Genomic DNA, 19306 nt, shown 5'->3' with positions numbered 1-19306 from the left:
GCTGAGGGGGAGGGGAGCGCGCGCGGAGGGGGAGGGGACGGGGACGCCCGGGCCCGGGCCCGCGGGCGGGCGGCGCCGTCAGGGCCTCACCGAGGGTCCTCGAAGCGCACGAAGGCGAAGGGCACGAGGCCGTGTCGGTTCTTGAGCTCGATCTCGCGGATGCGGCCGTACTTGTAAAACAGGTCCTCCAGGTCCTTCTCGCGCACGTCTGTCGGAAGGTTCCCCACGTAGATGCGCCCGTCGCCCTCGCCGCCGCGCTCATCCGCCCAGCCCGACATCCGCACCGCCCGACGCCGCGGGCCCGCCGCAGCTCACGTCGCGCCGCCGCCGCCTCAGCCTGGTCCCCCCGCAGCGTCCCCGCGGGCTCGGAGGCGCTCAGCCGCACTGCATTGTGGGAACGCGGAACGGAAGCGAAAGGGTCGGAGGAAGCGACGGGAATCCTCTTAAAGAGGCAGCGGCCGCGAGGAGTGCGCGTGCGCAGGCGCGGCAGCGGAGCTCTCGGTAGGTGCCGGCGGGCCGCAGGGGGCGTGAGGGAGACAGTGTTTAGAATTTGGTGCCCAAACGCTGTGCGTTCCTCGGCGGCGCGGATTGGGCGGGAGACCTGGGCTCCTAGAGTTTCTCCCTCTCTAGCGCCGCCTGCTGCGCAGGCCGTGGCGAGCGCGCTGAGGTGAAGCGAACGGCGCCCTGGGAAGGACCGCGAGCCCGGCTGGGGGCAGCACGCGGCGGGCTCGAGTCCCGGCGCGGCCTTGGGTCGGTGCCCCTCGCGGCCACCTGTCCCCGCTTTACGCCTGCTTAGCTCGGCCGGGGCTGACCCTGCGATGCTATCCGGAGACGAGGATGTGAGGACCGCAATAACGGTGACCGCCGTCGCTACCGAGCGCCCCTGACGAGGTGTGCATTTCACCCTCGTCCAGCAGGAGCCCCCGCTCCGCGTTGCAAGGGAGAACCCCGAGGTCTCAGAGTGGGGTCAGGGTTAGAACCAGCGCCGGCCCCTCCCTTGTGCCGAGGGCGGGCCTTAGTTACCCACACCCGTGGCGCGTGTCCACAGGCGCGACCTGTAACGCACAAGGTGTTACAGGAAAGAGGACTTCAACCAGAAAGTCTTCATCTAAGGTTTTTAATATTAAAAATGAAACCTCTACTGGGCGTGGTGGCGCACGCCTGTGATCCCAGCACTCTTGGTGGCCTCCAGTTCGAGGCCGGCCTGAGCCACACAGTTCTAAGCCACCCTGAACTACAGAGCGATACCCAGTCTCAAGAAAACAAAAATAGATAAACTAAATAAATATGAGGGAAAAAAAATGAGGGGCTGGGGATTTAGCTCAGGGGCAAAGCGCCTGCCTGGCAAGCACAAGGTCGTGAGTTCGATTCCCGGTACCGGAAAAAAAAAAAAAAAAAAAAAAAAACCCAAAGGATTCCTGATCTGTCGACAGGTCTACGTGCTGTCAGCTTCACTTCTGCCCCAGGTTTTGGTTTCTGTGTTCGCAGAAAATAAAAGTGCTCCTGCCTCCGAGCCTAACCATGTCGTCTCACAAGACTTTCAGAATCAAAGGATTCCTGGCCAACGAGCAAAAACAGAATCGTCCCATTCCTCCATGGATTTGGATGAAGACGGGTAATAAAGTCAGGCACAACTCCAAGAGGAGACACTGGAGGAGGACGGAGCTGGGACTGTAAGGAGTTCCACATGAGCTGCAGCACATTTATCCTCTCGGAGGTCACAAGATGATACCCTCGGGGCTGGGGATTTAGCTCAGCGGCAAAGCGCCTGCCTGGCAAGCGCAAGGTCGTGAAGTTCGGTTCCCGGTACCGGAGAAAAACCAACAACAACAAAAAAAGATGATACCCTCTTTATCATGGTCAAGAAAATATCACCGTATCAAGCTTAAAAAATACCGTTGGCTGGACAGTGGAACATGCTTAATCAGGAATCTTAATCTTTTTCTGTGATCAGTACTGATAGAGCAATAATAAGTATTTGAAACCTTAAAAACAAACAAACAAACAAACAAGGGCCCAGGATATAGTTTAACAGCACAGTGCCTGCCTGGCAAGCAAAAGGTCCTGAGTTCGATTCCCCGTACCAAGAAAATACATTTATTTAAAAAAAAAAAAAATCTCCTGTTGGCAATGATTTGTGTATTATACTTTTAGGTACTTATCAGATTACCTGTAATCAGCATGTACTTTTTTTTTTTTTAAATTTTGGGGGGGAGTTTTTTTCCGGTACCGGAAATCAAACTCATGACCTCGCACTTGCCAGGCAGGCGCTGTGCCGCTGAGCTAAATCCTCAGCCCCTACTATTTTATAATAGGAATAAAATTCAAATTATTAAACAGGGCATGGTGGCACACTCCTGTAATCCCAGCACTCCAGAAGTTGAGGCAGGAGGATCATTGTAAATTCGAGATGAGACTGGGCTACAAAATGAGCTCAAGGCAGCCTGAACTGCATAGTGAGTCCCTGTCTCAAAAAAGAGACCAAAAAAACCCCTCAAATTATTTAGAAAATGAAACAATCAGACTATGTGTTGTTTTCTGGATTATATAATGTGTCTAGCAATCCTCTGCTGAGTTTCCAAAACCAAGCAGGGAAAGTCCCTAGCCAAGGGTTATTTATTTATTTATTTATTGGAGGCAGGGGCTCACTATACAGTTAAGGCTGTCCTTGAGCTCACTTTGTGGCCCAGACTGGCCTCAAACTTGCAACAATCATCTATGTGATTTTTACCTGGAAAGTTAAAAGAACAAAAACCAAGTGTGGTTGCCCATGCCTGTATGTCCCCTCCCAGGACTTGGGAGGTTGAGGTAGGAGAATGAAAGTCAGCCTAGACTACATAGTGAGTTCAAGGGTATTCTTGGTACATAACAAAAGCTGTTTCAAAAAAATCCAAAATAAAACAAAAACCCAGGCCTCATGGCACATGCCTGTAATCCCAGTACTCTGAGGGGCTAAGGCAGGAGAATCTCAAGTTTAAACCTAGCCTGAACAATTTACTGAGACCCTGTCTTAGAACATAAAGGGGAGCGTTAAAGATGTAGTTCACTGTGAAGGCCCTAGATTCAATTCCCAATATGTGAAAAAAAAAAAAAAAAAAAAAGCACTCATGGGGTCAATGTAGAAAGTATCACTGTATAAACATGTAAACCACCTCCAGTGACTGTAGATTTTTATTAATCTTGTTTTTTGGGGGTTTTTTTGTTTGTTTGTTTTTTGTTTTGTTTTTTTCTGCTACCAGGAATCAAACTCATGACCTCACGCTTGCCAGGCAGGCACTGTGCCACTGAGCTAAATCGCCAGCCCCTAATCTTTATAGATTAATACCTGCTGCTGTGCAGTGTGAGACTTTCGACTTCCTCCCACCCCTCCCTCCCTGTTGATGGTGGGCCTATACCACCTTGTCTATCTTGTCAATAAACTTGTCTTCTGACCAACAATGTATCTATTCATTATTCCTACTGTGATAATAAGAAAGGTGCTGACGGGCTTGTCCTGGGTGTGAAAAGCCATTGAACTGGGCGGGCTGTGAAGAGCTCATGCATTTCCCACAGAAAGCTGTTTACTGTCTAGGAGAGAGGAGGGCACTGCAAGATTTTAAAAAAAAATTAACACCTGGGATAAAACCATCCTGCAAACCTGCCTATCGGGTTTTCTCCCTCTTGCTGTGGCATCAGTCCCCTCTGCCATCCCAGCAAAATGTTTCCTTCTGTGTGAGTCCATGAGCCGCTCCCAACTGTGGCCCTTGGCAGCCGTGGGCACAGCGGAAGCGATAAGGAGGAAACCATCTGTGGGAAAATGAGTCATCTTGGGGAGGGTGGTCGGGGCTGGCGGGAGAGAACTGGGCGGGGTCACCAAGGGAACCTGTTCCTCCTCATGTCATGTACCTCTGTGTTTGTGACCCAGGGTGAAATGAAACATTCCTGGGCTAGGAGGCGATTCAAGTACAGTGCTTGCCTAGCATGTTCGCGGCCCTGGCTGGGATCCTCAGCACCGCAAACAAACAAAAAAAGATAATAATTAAAAAAAAAAATAAAACATTTCTGTAGAGCTACAGAAGAACTGAGCCCTGCAGGGGAGAAGCTGCCACGGAATCTGGGATTTAGAGTTTGGCATGGGAGAGCAGAGAGCTTAAGGGAAGCAAGTGCCAAGTGGGGGAGGATGAGAAGACACAGATGGGGAAGATAATTCCAGAAGATTTGCAGGGTGTCATGAATATAATTCCCCCTTGGTCTTTTCGTAAGGGACTGCGGAAAGTCTTTTAACATTGTTTTCCCATTATTTTTGGGTAATGAAGGAACTGCTCTCTATATGTGGCCGAACAGGTGGGAAGACAAGGCCTGGTTTTATATGAGGTTACTTAAAGCAATGAACATACTGAGTTTGTAGCAGGTTGGATGCATTATTTTTGCTAATCTGTTATATTTTGAGATGGAATCTTCAAATAGTTATTTTCCCCTTTTTAAGTTTATTTTCAAATAGCTTTTCATATCAGTACTTTTTTTACAGATTCTCAGGCTTTAAGCATCAATGAACATAGCCAAGCATGGTGGTCACACCTGTATTCCCAGCACTCTTGGGAGGCTGAGGCAGGAGGATTACAAATTCAAGCCCAGCCTGGGCAATTTAATGTCTTAGTGAGACCCTGGCAAAGAATGAAAAAGAGGATTGATGATGTAGTTCAGGGCAGAATTAAAAAGAAAATTAAAAAGAAAAATGTGAACCACTGCCTCCCCACTCCCCAACTGCTACCCCCTCCCTTGAATCTGAGCCTGCAAATTTCTAAAAGGTATATGCAAAATAATGTGCAGAAGCTAGGCATGATGGTACACACCTATAATCCCAGCACTTGGGAAGCTAGGACAAGAGGACTGCCACAAATTTGAGGCCAGCCTGGGCTACAGAGTGAGTTCAAGGCCAGTGAACTACAAAGTGAGACCTTGTCTCAAAAAAAAGAAAAGAAAGAAAAGAAACGATAAGAAAAAAAGTACGAAGGGATAGGTAGCCCAATGTAAAGGTGCTGGGTTCGATCCCTAGTTCTGATGATGGTGGTGGAGATGGTGATAACTGATGTACAGGGGCAGAAAAGTCCTTTTACTCTGGAGAGAATATTCATGCAGTGCAGTCCAATAGAATTTTCTGCTGGTCACGATGGTAGATGCTTATAATCCCAGTAGTAAGGCTGAAGCAGAAAGATCGCTGTGAGTTCAAAGCCAGCCTGAGCTACATAGTGATTTTTAAGGCTGGCCTGAGCTACGTAGACCTTGTCTCAAAAAACAAAACAAACAAATGACAAATAAAAAGCAAAAATAGAACTTTCTGTGATGATGGAAATTTTCCAGTTCTACACGGTAGCCATTAACTATTGAGTGCTTAAAATATGACTACTACAACTGAAAAGGTGAAATTTTTTGTTATTGTTGTTGCTTTTCTATTCTGGTTTTTTTTGAGGCAGGTCTTGCTATGCAGTTCAGGCTGGCCTTGAGCTCACTTTGTAGCCCAGGCTGGCCTTGAACTCGCAACAATCCTCCTGCCTCAGCCTCCCGAGTGCTGGGATTACAGGCATGCACCACACGCCCAGCTGAAAAGGTGAATTTTAAAATTATACTTTTTTATGGTATTGGGGATGGAACTTGGTCTCATGCATGCTAGGCAAGTAGTCACTGAGCAACACGCTCAGCCATTTGTTTGTTTGTTTAGTTCTGGGAACTGAACTCAAGGCCTTCATAATGACCTAAATCCCCAGTCCTTTTTAATTTACTTCGCTTTATTTTGAGACAGGGTTTTGCTATACCCAGGCTGAGCTCAGACTTGCAGTCTTCCTGCCTCAGCCTTTCAGAATGCTGGGATTACAGGCATGTGTCACCACGTTCAGCTACTGTAGTAAATTTGAATCTTAATAGTCAAATATAGCAAGTGCTACCATATGTGATAGTATAGGAGTTCACTCTTCTCAACTGGCATTTTAGTGCTGGGGATTAAACCCTGGATCTTGCATATGCTAAGCATGAGCTCCACCATTGAGCTGTACCTCCAGCCTTGGAGGTCTTTATTCTCTAAGGCTATAAATCATGTCTCTACCACTTTTTTTTTTTTTTTTTTTTTTTTTTTGAGACAGGGTCTTGCTATGCAGTTCAGGCTGGCCTTGCGCTCACTTTGTAGCCCAGGCTGGTCTCAAACTTGCAACGAACATCCTGCCTCAGCCTCCCGAGTGCTGGGATTACTGGTGTACACCACCATGCCTGGCTTCTGCCACTCTTGAGAAAAGGTCAAGAACTGCTGGAAGCAGCTACTTGCCTTTATAGTCCTACTGTGTGGCAAACAAAAGGTGCTTAATGAACATCTACAGATTTTATTAACTAAGACAAAAGAAAAGTTACTCTCCAGAAAAGGGACAGCTGATGGGGCTGGGGGTTTAGCTCAGTGGCACAGCACCTGCCTGGCAAACGCGAGGTCGTGAGTTCAATTCCTGGTACTGGGAAAAAAAAAAAAAAACAAACAGAAAAGGGACAGCTGAGAAGCAAAATGGCAAGTAGACTTATCAAGCTTGCCAATTTTTTTTTTTTTCAGATTTTATCTTCTGCCAGATATGGTGGCACACAACTATAATCCCAGTACTTGGGAGGTTGAGGCAGAAGATCAAGGCCCATCTATACAGTGAGTTCATGGACAGCCTGAACGACACCGGGAGACAATGTCTGAAAGAATATATTTTTTCTCAGCCTGGAATTCCTGACTCACAACTCAGAACTTTTCCCTAAATGGCTTATAATCTGTCACATAACTTGGAAACTTGTAGTATAGCATAGTAAAACAGAAACACAAGTAAAGGATGGTATGAAAAGATTAATGAAAGTACTAAGAATATTTTTATGCAGCAAAAGAATGCATTATTTAATAGAACCCTTACGTTTTTTAAAACAATAACTAGGAATCAAATTCAGGGGCGCTCTACCACTGAACACTGTGTTTTGTTTTTTTAGATAGGGTCTCACTAAAGTTGCCCAAACTTGCAATACTCCTTTCTTAACCTTCCTAACTGCTGGGATTATAGGCATTCTCTACTGTGCTCATGTTTACAATCTTAATTTTGGACCCCAATTTTTTTTTTTTCACTAATGGGTGTTGAACCCAGGATTTCATCCTGAGTTACAGTCCCACCCCTCCCCACCTTTTTTGGACCAGATCTTGCTAAGTCACTAAACTGCCAAGGCTGGGCCTCAGTTTGTGATCCTCCTGCCTCAGCCTCCCAGGGAGCTGGGATTACAAGTATGCACCACTATCCCAGACTCCAAACACATTTTTTACTAAATGGATTTTTTTTTGTTTGTTTTTGTTTGTTTGTTTTTCCAGTACTGGGAACCGAACTCACAACCTTGTGCTTGCCAGGCAGGCGCTGTGCCACTGAGCTAAATCCCCAGCCCCACTAAATGGATTTTTAATGAACCCTATCAATATAATTTGGTAATTATATTGATCACCTCCAAGACAAACCCATTCCCTAATGGTTAGAAATATATATATATATACTATATATGAAAAGTGTCGGAAGGGTTTTTTTTTTTTTTAAGAAAAAAATAACAGCTGCAGAGATGCACACCAGTAACCCCAGCGCTCTGGCAGGCAGGAGGATCTGAAGTTCAAGCCCAGCTTGGGCAACTTAGCACCTTAGTGACTCCTTCCTTGTCTTAAAATAACAACAAATCAATCATTTAATTAAATGAGGTGGGGACGCAGCCTCGAGCAAAGGTCTGGGGACAAAACTAAGAGCCAAGAAACTTCTAGGCCACCCCTCCCCACCCAGCGCTAACACATGCGCCGTGGCTGAATTCCCTTGTGTCTGGTTGAGGCTGGCTCTTCTCCTGCCAGCACATGTGCAGGGCTTCTGTGAATGTCACATTGACAAACATTCCCTGAAGCTAGGCAGCTGGGGACCAGTCTCTTTTGTTATGCCTTCCTTCTCTGCAGCTGCCAATTTGTCTTGCTGGGGCACATTTCATGGGGGTTGCGGGTGTGTATAATGTAAGTTTATTTTATGTAACTGAGTGACAAATAAATTCAAGAGATAGTAAGTAGAATAAAATACGGTCTCATACACCCTGCAGGAGTGGTGGCTGGTTTGGAGGGTAATCAATATGTCCAAGGAGGCGACTATTTGGAACATCTGTGACTGCAGGGTCATAAAATCATCATTCCCTTTCTGCCAGATATGGCGCTGTCAATCTCTTTAACCCGATGGCCAGCTTTTTTATTTTTTTCTTTTTCTTTTTTATTTAAGACGAGGTCTGGCTTTGTAGTTCAACCTGGCCTTACTATGTAGCCCAGGCTGGCTTCAGATTCACCGCGATCCTCCTGTCATAGCCTCCCAAGCATGGGATTACAGGCGTGCGCCACCTCTCCCAGGGAGCCAGGGCTTCTAAAATCCATAAAAACAATTACAAAGTTGAAATGTGTGCCCTACTTTCTAGCTTCTGGGTAACTTCCTTTATTAGTCACTTCTTTCAAGGTTGCATCCATCCAGTGTAGATTTGGAGCTGGTTGGACCTGACATTTCTGCGGCAGAATTCATCCGCTGTCCTTGATGAAATCCTGCAGCAGCAGTGCGCATGTCTTCTCAGGGTAGACTGTCTTATTTGTCGCCCTCATTTCCTTCTCGAAATAAACGCCATCCTCCAGCCATCTTCTTACCAGTTGCGGCCCTGACCTCTGACCCCTGAGGCGAGCAGCCGCACTTGAAGGTCCCCACACCAAGCAGGTTTTTTCATGGTATCCTGCGACCCCGAACTCCAAGAGCCCAGAGTTGTGACCATGACGGAACTTTGATGGCTTCCGCATTTTTTGCTGCTTAACATTTGTTCATTCCACCAATATTTATTGAGCCACAGAATGCTGGAGATCAAGGATGACTAAGAAGCTAGGCATGGTACCACACGCCTGAAATCCCAAGTCTGGGAGGCCGAGGCAGGAGGATCAAAAGTTAGAGCTCAGCCTGGGCAACTTACTGATTTAGTGAGACCTGGTCTCAAAATAAAAAATAAAGGGCTGGGGATGGAGGTAAGTGTGAATCCCCTGGGTTCATTCCCCACCGTGTGTGGCGGGGAGGAAGAAAGTAAGACTCAAACTCGGCCCTCACTCCAATCACAGACAACTAAAAAAAGGCAATTATAACTGAGATATGGGCTATAAGACATATGGGGGTACTCTTGTAGCTTTTTGGGGGGAGGGTGATACTGGAGATGGAACCCAGGAATGCTCTACCATTGAGCAATCTCCTCAGCCCTTTTTATCATTGTTATTTTTATTTAAGATGGGATTTTGGTGAATTGCCCAGGCTGGCCTTGAATTTGCAATCCTCCTGCCTCAGCCTCCAAAGTAGCAGGGATTACAGATGTGCAGCACCTTCGCGGCTTCCTGCATCTTACCCGAGGCTAAGGGGAGGTTTCAGAGATGACTTTCTGGAAGAAGTGGCTTCTAAACTGAGACCTGAAGAGCCAGATGGTATTAGACAGACAAATGAGGAGAGAAGAAAAGCATCCCAGACAGAAGGGAAAACATGTGCAAAGAAAGCTGAGAAGACAGAGAGAGCTTGGTGCTTTGAGGAAGGTACATACATCGTTCAGCATAGTTAGGGCACAGGGCGGGGGTGGCGTGTTCTTTCTCACTCTACAGCCTCAGGGAATTTATGGTGAGATGCCCTAACATAGACCAGAGCCCAGCTGGGTCAGATTATACATGTAAGTTCTAAGTATTTCAGCTGCTCAATAGAAATCAGTGTGAGTTGCCTTTACCATACAAATGTTTATTGTATATCCCTGAATAGGATGATTGTAAAGGGGACTCAAAGCTCAGGCTGCGAGGTGGGAGGAGCCTGAGAGGAGTCTGGTCTCACAGTCTCCAAAGGGAAGCTATGAATAGCAAAAGAGAGCTTGTTTGGAAGCCAGAAGGACCTCAGAATTGTACTGAACAAAAAATCCAATGATCCCTCCTGGTCTGAGGAAGAAGGGCCGCAGGGGAAGCTGGATTCAGGATGCTGGGATGTTTCTTAACGATCCCCCCAAAACTCAAGGAGACTTGTTGAGCTGGGGCTGGAGCTCAGTGTCTGGTGCTTGTTTAGCATCTGCAAGGCCCTAGGTTCCACCCCAGCACTGCAGGAGAAGAGGGGCGGCTTACTCAATGTGCAGTGCAGAGTTGCTGCTCTGAATATTACACAGATCTTAAAAAGACCAAGGCCATGTATGAAAAGATCTCCAAAATATGTATGGGATTCCTCCCGTGTGTACCATGCTAGACGCTAGGGACCCAGCAGAGGAGGAGGAGGAGACAGTGTTCTCTGGAGAGGGCTGCACCTGCCTCCACACCCATCCTTGCCCTTCACAATTTGCCTCCGGTGGCTTCCCACCGCCCACCACGCCTCAGCCTGCTTCTCCAGGTTCCGCTGCCAGAAGTCTGTGCGTCTCTCCTTCCAGGTCTTCTCCCTGGAAACTGTTTGCCTCATCTCTGCCTCCCCAGTCTGTGCCTGGCCAAGCTAGCCTCAGTCTTCAGGCGACCAACTTCGTGGTGGTGCCCAGACCAGTGTGACCCGACCTGGAGCTTTTCCCCCAGTTTGTGCCCCTGAAAGGCCTTGTCCCCCAGTGCTTGTCCAATACCCTCGGAGGACGGATTGTCGGTTAGTATTTCTGGACACATTTTAGAATCATCTAGTTCTGGATGGCATCCTGTTTGGTATTTTGAAAAGTGTTATATCTATAAATTTAGATGACACAAAGTTTTTCATTTTTCCAATATTTAGTCTTCTCACTCAGAAATTTGGTGTCATTTTCCATCTATTCACATTGTCAGAAAAAAAATTACATTTGATTTAATAATCTTAACTGGATTAAGAAGAATGGTCATTTCATTGAGAGAATAATGTTAAATGAAATAAATCAGACACGCCAGCTTAAATATCATATGGTTTCTCATCTGTGAGAAAACCAAACATATAAATAAAGTAAAATAAAGATACCAGGAAACAAGGAGATAGATCTTTTGCAAATGGGAAGAGGATGAAGAGCTCCTCCTGCCTCAGCCTCCCGAGTGCTGGGATTACAGGTATGCGCCGCCACCACGCCTGGCATACTTTTTCTTTTGTTTTCTTTTGTTTTCTTTGTCTTTTTTTTTTTTTTTTTTTTTTTTTTTTTTCTCCGGTACCGGGAACCGAACTCACGACCTTGCGCTTGCCAGGCAGGCACTTTTTGCCGCTGAGCTAAATCCCCAGCCCCTTTTCTTTGTCTTTTTGAGACAGGGTTTCACTTTGTAGTACAGGCTGGCCTCGAATTCACAGTGATCCTCCTGCCTTAGCCTCCTGAGTGCTGTGATTACTGGCGTGCATCCGGCCCTAGGGTACTTCTCCTAATGTGGGCTTTTTTCTTTTTTCACACTGCTGGGAATGGAATCCAGGGTTTCATGCATGCTAGGCAAGCAAGTGCTCTACCACTGAGCTACATCCCCAGCACAGCATTTTGATTTTTAACTGCAGGCCTTGTGCAGAAGTTTAGTCCAAGAGAGTTGGCCTCCTATAATTTTTATTTAAAGGTTGTGAGGCAGAAGGGGTGTCTACGAGAGTCAAGGAAGCCTTCTAGATCTCTTTCCTGAGTACCTGGAAGAGTATAGTTGCTATTTACAGAGATGAGGAAGGCGACAGCATCAGCAGGTTTAGTACTGAAACAGGTCTGTTTGGGTGTGTTAGGTTTGATTAGACATCCCAGAGATTTTTCAAATAGGACTCAAGAGGGCCGGGGATATAGCTTAGCAGCACAAGCAACTGCCTGGTAAGCGCAAGGTCCCAAGTTCAATCCCCGGTACCAAAACAAAAACAAAAACAAAACCCAAAAAACAAATAGGACTCAGAAAAATGGGATGGGCATTCAAAGTCTGAGGTGAGCCGGGCATGGTGGTGCATGCCTGTAATCTCAGCACTCAGGAGGCTGAGGCAGGAGGATCACTGTAAATTTGAGACCAGCCTGGGCTACAAAGTGAGCTCAAGGCCAGCCTGAACTGCATAGGGAGACCCTGTCTCAAAAAAGAAAAAAAAAAGTCTGAGGTGGAAATACAAACGTAGGAGCTGTGTGCATGGAGATGATATTTAAAGCGGGGAGAATGGGTACTACAAAAGGAGAGAGTTTAGACAGAGAAGTGGCCGGTAGGGGAGGCTTGGGACACACCTTCCTTTAGGGATCAGGGCAGAGGAGGTGGAAGAAGGAGACTGAGGAACAGCTAGCGAGAGAGGAACACTGAGAGAGTGCGGGGTCCTCAAAGCCAAGGGAGGGCCCTGTGAGTTTCGGAGAGGAAGAGAATTGTGCCAGGCCCATTGGCCAAGGGCGCCATGTACCGCTGGTGTATTTAGGAGCTATTTGGGTGCACTGGAGTAGAAAGATTGCAAAGAGGCAGTATGAACAACACGTGGAAGAAAGCAGAGGTAAGGGGGCACTTAGACAGCAATGGGGGAGGTAAGGAAAGCATACTCTTCCTTTCTGCAGTGCTAGGGATCAAGTCCAAGGCCTTGGGCACACTAGACAGTAATCTGCCACTGGGCCACACCTAAGCCTTAGAAGGCTTTTTTTGGAGGGGAAGGAGCTGGGGATTTAACCCAGGACCTTCCCGCTGAGCCATGCACCAGCCCCACCCCCCACCCCATTTTTTAAATTTTGAGACAGGGTATATTGCTAAGTTACCTTGTCTGGGCTTCAACGTGCTATCCTCCTGCCTCAGCCTCCCGCAGTGATGGGACTATGGGTATGCACCACCGCACGCAACTCCAGAACTCTTTTTTGGTTGTTCACAATACTCCAGCATGTTTGTGTGCTGAAGGGAATGACTCAGTAGACAAGGAAACGGGTGATTCAGGAAAGGAAGAATAGATGTTCACAGGTGCGAGGGAGAGGAGACAGATTCAGTGCTCACGGCTTCCAACAAGAGCCTGGACAGTTCACTCACGGTACCTGGAGGAGATGCAGGGGGTGCATGCAGACGTGGGTGGGTAGGCACAGAGGGTGGTGGGAACACATGGAAGTTCATTAAGAGAATGAAGTACCTAAAAGAATGGCATGTGTTGGGCGTGGTGGCGCACGCCTGTAATCCCAGCACTCGGGAGGCTGAGGCAGGAGGATTGTTGTGAGTTCGAGACCAGCCTGGGCTACAAAGTGAGCTTAAGTCCAGCCTGAACTGCATAGCAAGACCCTGTCTCAAAAAGACAAAACAATCAAACAAACAAACAAAAAACATTTAGTTCAGGGCTGGAGCTGTTAAGTCAGTGGCAGAGCCAGTACTTAGGAAGAGCCAGGCCCAGGATTCAATCTCCAGGAACCAAAAAAAGGAGGGAAAAAAGAAATAAATGAGGTGTGGTGATGCATGCCTGTTACCCCAGCTTCTTGGGAAGATGAGGCAGGAGGATCATGAGTTTGAGGCCAGTGTAGATACCATGTCTCAAAATTAAAACAAATAAAAAATAAAAGGGGACGGGTAGGGATGTACCTCAGAACTCCTTGAGATAAATCCTCAGTAAGAAAAAAGTACAATGTGCATAGTGTGACAGGTATTGTATGACTATGGATATATATGCATGCATATGTGTGTGCAGATATCTACAGTGGTACTTGGGTTCATGAACTTAATTTGTTCCATGATTTTTTTTTGTTTTGTTTTTAAGACAGGGTCTGTTCAGGCTGGCCTCGAGCTTACTTTGTAGCTCAGGATGGTCTTGAATTTACAGTGATCCCCCTGCCTCAGCCTCCCAAGTGCCGGAATTACAGGCATGCGCTACTGTGCCCAGCTGTTCCATGATTTTGGAAAAAAAGCCCATGCTTGTGTTTGTGTGGGAAAGATGGATATGGTTGTGTTTGTCACCCGATGTAGAGTTTGCAAACAGAAACAAAATTTTGCCAAACATTTTGTTTGTGAACCAAATTGTTTGCAAATAAAAGCATTCCTGAACGAGGTACTACACAGGTACCACTGTGCATGTAACACACATACACACATATGCATATACATAGAAAAGTCTAGATGTAATTAGGGTAAAATATTAGCAATACTTATCTCTGTACAGTTTATATTTTGCATTCTTCTGTATTTATTTTGTATTCTTTCTGTTCTTTATTTTTGTAATCTTTAATAAAGAATGGTATCGGGGCCAGGGATATAGTGCCTGCCTGGCAAGTGCAAGGTCCTGAGTTCAATTCCCAGTACCACACACACAAAAAAAAGGTATCAGGAAAAATCCCTGTAACTGATTGGTTAAAATCTTTGTAAATATTCCACACATGGGCCACTGTGTTCTTTCTTGTATGGTGGCCCACCTTCACACTCTAGAGTGTACTTCTTTTCCTACTTTTGCTTGGCCCAAACTCACTCTGAAAAGCCTGTTTCTTTTCCTAACTGCAATAAAACTTTGCTACTATTAAAAAAAATACTCTGCCAGGCGTGGTGGTGCACCCCTGTAATCCTAGCACTCAGGAGGCTGAGACAGGAGGATCATTGCGAGTTTGAGACCAGCCTGGGCTACAAAGTGAGCTCAAGGCCAGCCTGAACTGCATAGTGAGACTCTGTCTCAAAAAGACAGAAATAAATAAATAAATATTTAAAAATACCCCATATGTGGAATGATCCTGATGTTGACTCTGAATGGCCCTAACTGGCTGCACTATTATAGTATTTTACATTATGGCCTAGTGGTAAAGGGCCCAAAAATCTAGAAAGGCTGATCCGTATGAACTCAAATCAAAAATGGTCACAGAGGCCCTGGACAGAACCACCTGGCACCCCCGCTAATGAAATGGCACTTGAAGCACGGAAGCAACTCCTAGAAGAAACATTTGAGATCCAGCGTGAAGCTCTGGTTTGTGATCTGCAGAGGACACGTTTAGGGGTACTTGCCTCTCAGCTTGAGCTGGAGGAGCACAACTTCTTTGCATCCTCTTTCCCACCCCCAGAGAACTGCAGCTTTGCAAACAGAACTTTAAAATGGTGTAGTGGCTGGGTATGGTGGCACACGCCTATAATCCCAGCACTTGGGAGGCTGACGCAGGAGCACTGTGGTGAATTTAAGGCCAGCCTGGGCTATATAAGTGAGTTCAAGGCCAGCCTATACTACATAGTGAGATCCTGTCTCAAAAAAACAACAGCAACAAATCAAACCAACCAAACAACAACCAGAAAAACAGGAAATGGAGGACCTGAGACACTGAAGGAAGAACCTCCTCACTTGTGTCCTGACCGCTCTCCTGGCCTCCTGACCCACTCTCCTCAGTGGCCCTCTGCACATGAGCCCCCACTTACCGCCCTCCGGGGCCACCACTGGCTCAGGATGGAGTCCACCTGTCCAGGCTCACCACACTATCACCCTTCCAGCCTCCTCTCTCCCACAGTTGCCCCACCACTTCTCTATAGACATGGTGGCCTTTCCAGCTGTCACCCTCTTTCCGGCTTCAGGCCTTGGCACGTGCCCCCGCTTCTCCTCAGCCTCGTTCTCTGCTCTGATTGCTGCTTAAATGTGGTGTCCTAGAAGAACCTTCCCTGTGCTCTGGGCTAGCACAGACCCCTCCAGCCTGTCCTTTACTTCATCACCTCAGTCCCAAGGTAATTACATCCTGTGTGTAGCCCTACTCAGTGGGTGCCTCCTCCACGCACCAAATGTCTCCTCTGCGAGGATAGGAGCCATGTCTGACTTGCTTTGAGTCCCCAGTGCCTAGATGAGACCTTGTAACAAGTAGGTGCTCAATAAATGTCTCTTACAAAAAAGTGAATAAGTGACTAAGGGATAGTGTACAAACTCTCAAGGCTCATCCTCTGCTTTTTTTTTTTTTTTTTTTTTGAGACAGGGTCTTGTTCTGTAGTCCAGCCTGGCCTTGAACTCACTATGTGTCCTAGGTTGGCCTCGAACTCCCAGAAATACTCCTGTCTCAGTTGCCCGAGTGCTGGGGTTACAGGTGTGCACCACCACAACCGGCAAATCTCATCCCCTGAATGGCCCAAGAACTCAGCCAGGAAAATTCAGTAATTAGTGGTGCTTTTTTGGGGCATGTACTAAGGGAAGTACATGTGCATTTTGTACCTCACCCTCAGGGCCTAGCCCACAGAAAATGCTCAGAGAATACTGCAAGCTAAATAAGCATTACCTCTCTGTCTACATGTACCTCTCGGCTGGTGGTGTGATCACATCCTGTCCCATGGCTTCAAATGTCATCTCTAAGCTGATGACTCCCCACATTATAGCTCTAGCCTGGACCTCTTCCCAGAACTCATATATCCAACTGCACATTTGACACCTCCACTTGGAATGTCTCAGAGGCATCTCAATGCCAAAATAAAAATCTTTTGTTTCCTCTGCCAGCCTTCTCCATCTCAATCTATTCTCCTTGTTCAGGCCACAGGTCTGGAGCCACATTGGACTACTTTCGTTTTCTTGTATCCTGCATCCAATTCACCAGCAAATCTGCCTACTCCACCTTCAGAACACTGCCAGAATCTTTCACCTCTCTTCTCATCTCAGCGACTACCGTCCTGGTCCAACCCTCCGTCATCTCTCACCTGGATGATTGTTGTCACCTCTAATTAGCCCTTCTCTGTTCCCTTTAGCTTCTCCAGTACTCAGGTCACAAGGCCTTGGCTCAAATAGCACCTTCTCTGAGAGGCCTTCCAGAAAATTCTATTTGTTTATTTATTTATTTATTTATTTTTGGTCTTTTTGAGACAGGGTCTCGCTATGCAGCTCAGGCTGGCCTTGAGCTCACTTTGTAGCCCAGGCTGGCCTCAAACCCGCAACGATCCTCCTGCCTCAGCCTCCTGAATGCGGGGATTACAGGCGTGCACCACCATGCCCAGCCAATTTTTTATTTTAAAGAGAAAAGAACAAAAACAAAATAAAAACAAAGACAAAAACAACCCAAAAACTATCAAAAGATACAGAATTTCAAAACAAGATGATAGGAAATCCACAATGGTTGCTGTAATACTCATTGTTATCTTCAGAGCAGACACTCATATTACCAGATATAGGGTGCAAGATTGATCAAACAATTAAACATTAACTGTTAGGAAATTCTATTTAAAATAAGACCTCTCACCTGTTACCCTTGATTCTTTTATTGTACTTCATCTGTTGCACTTGCCAGGGTCTAACTATTTTCATTTATTATTTGTATCCCTCTGGTGGAATGAGTTCCAGGAGGAAAGGACTTTGCCTATTGTTGGTTTTTTTGGACTGAGGATGGAATGGGAAGAGGAGCATTTTACTTATAAACTGCATCTCAGCCTCTTCAGTCCCTTTTTATCTTTTGAGACAGAGTCTCACTAAATTGACCAGGGGGGGCTCAAAATTGTGATTATCCTGCCTGATTCCTCCCCAGTACCTGGGATTACTGTACAAGCAATGTAGTTGATGAGATAGGGTTTTTTTGTTTCTTGTTTTGTGTTTTTTTTTTTTTTTTTTTTTTTTCTGGTACCGGGAATCAAACTCACAATTTTGCGCTTGCCAGGCAGGCACTGTGCTGCTGAGCTAAATCCCCAGCCCCGGTTTGTTTGTTTTTAAATGTAGAACTATCATCATATAGCTCTTTCTGAAACGGGCTTGCCAAATGAACATTACCAGTTCTGGGTGGCTCACCTCTCCGTCTGGTGTTGGGTTCCAGGTTGTTCTTCCCTCAAATAATTGAATGAAATGAGCAAAAAGTAGGGGCTGGGGATTTAGCTCAGCGGCACAGTGCCTGCCTGGTAAGTGCAAGGTCGTGAGTTCGATTCCCGGTACCGGAGAAAAACCAAAAAAAAAAAAAAAAAGAAATGAGCAAAAAGCAAGTGACAAAGTTTATTTGAAAAAGTAAAGGTAGGGCTGGGGATTTAGTTCAGTGACACAATGCCTGCCTGGCAAGCATGCAGTCCTGAGTTCAACTCCAGATATCCCCCTCACCAAAAAAAAGTAAAGGTGAAGAGGGAGGGAGAAACTAGTCCTGCAGAGCAGGCTTGGGCCAAATCAAAGAGGAAAAAGGCGGGGTAAAAGTACACCCTGGCAGACACAGGGTAGGCTACCCTGAGGAAAGCCACAATAGGCCTTGTGCATGCTCACCCAGTGCTCTGCCAATGAGCCACACACCCAGGCCAACTTTGCTTGTTTTGTTCTCTTGTGTTTCTATAGGACCTAGAACCATGTCTAATATCAAGTTTTCTTTCAGAAATCTTTGGTGAAGGTCTGAAGGAAATCTCAAGTTCTGGAGAGTCAGATATTCAGTCAGTGAATCAGAATGGAGATGCCAGAAATCAGACACCAACTACCTGTCTCAGTTTTGATATCAATTACTTGTCCCTAGAATAACTGAAAGTTAATTGGGAACCACTTTGCATATAATTAAAGAGTGACCTTGGGGTCTTCTGCTGAGTTGGAGGGGGCTCCTTAGCTCCTGGAGCAGACTACAGGTCCTATCCACAGTCTACGGAGAAATTAACTTGACCTGTAATTGCTGGACATTCTGACCTTTCATTTGTTAAGTTGGCCTGCCTGCCTCGGGGACTTCACATGGTGCTGGGTGACTCTACAACATTTGAACTCAAGATGGTTTGGGATGGACGTTCTCAACTGGTGGTGAGTAATTTCTCTCTCCAGAGGACGTGTGGCACCCTCAGCAGACATTTAGTTGCTGATACTAGGGGTGCATTATCATTGGCACCTAGTGGGTAGAGGTCAGAGATGCTGTTAAATGTCCTCCAGTACACAGGACAGCTCCCTAAAACAAAAAACTTTCTGGTCTAAAATGTTAATAGTACCAAGATTGCTGAGCATGGTGGCGCACAGTAGAAATCCCAGCACTCGTGAGGCTGAGGCAGGAGGATCGCTGTGAGTTCGAGGCCAGCCTGGGCTACATAGGTGAGTTCAAGGTCAGCCTGCACTACATAGTACAGGTATGGTCAGCAGGATCATGCTGTCTCCAAAAGCCCTAGGGAAACAGAGTGACGCATACCTGTGATCCCAGCACTTGGGAGGCTGAAACAAGAGTACCACAAGCTTGAGTCCTCACTGGGCAACTTAGCAAGACTCTGTCTTGAAATAAAAAACAAAAATTGCCGGGGATGTAGCTCAGCACAAAGGCTGTGAGTTCAACCCTCAGTACCACAAGACAAAAACAAAAAACAAAAAAAACCACAAACAAAACAAAACTCCAGGTGAAAAGCCATTCCTGACCTCTTCCAACTGTGAATGAGTGGTAGCAGTGCTTTGCCTCTGGCCAGCCCACTCCCATTTCTATGATCACATTGCTTCTTTCTGGGGTGTATTCAAAAAAA

At 46.4% G+C, this 19306-nt stretch overlaps 1 protein-coding gene and 1 pseudogene across 1 annotated transcript in view; one reads left to right on the top strand and one right to left on the bottom strand.

Annotated features, from left to right (window-relative positions):
• Positions 1-369, bottom strand: part of Srsf9 (serine/arginine-rich splicing factor 9) — a 7838-nt gene extending 7469 nt beyond the window's left edge. Inside the window, exon 1 of the mRNA XM_005396505.2 lies at positions 91-369. Coding sequence (XP_005396562.1) covers positions 91-278 — 188 coding nt within the window. The 5' untranslated portion in view covers positions 279-369. The remainder of the gene's footprint in view (positions 1-90) is intronic.
• A 6-nt stretch (positions 370-375) lies between these two features.
• On the top strand, positions 376-2061 carry LOC102010871 (annotated as a pseudogene).
• Positions 2062-19306: the final 17245 nt, after the last annotated feature.

Source organism: Chinchilla lanigera, unplaced genomic scaffold, assembly GCF_000276665.1.
Source record: "Chinchilla lanigera isolate Chin_1 unplaced genomic scaffold, ChiLan1.0 scaffold00054, whole genome shotgun sequence".
Lineage (NCBI taxonomy): Eukaryota > Metazoa > Chordata > Mammalia > Rodentia > Chinchillidae > Chinchilla > Chinchilla lanigera.
This window is presented reverse-complemented; position numbering and strand designations above follow the sequence as displayed.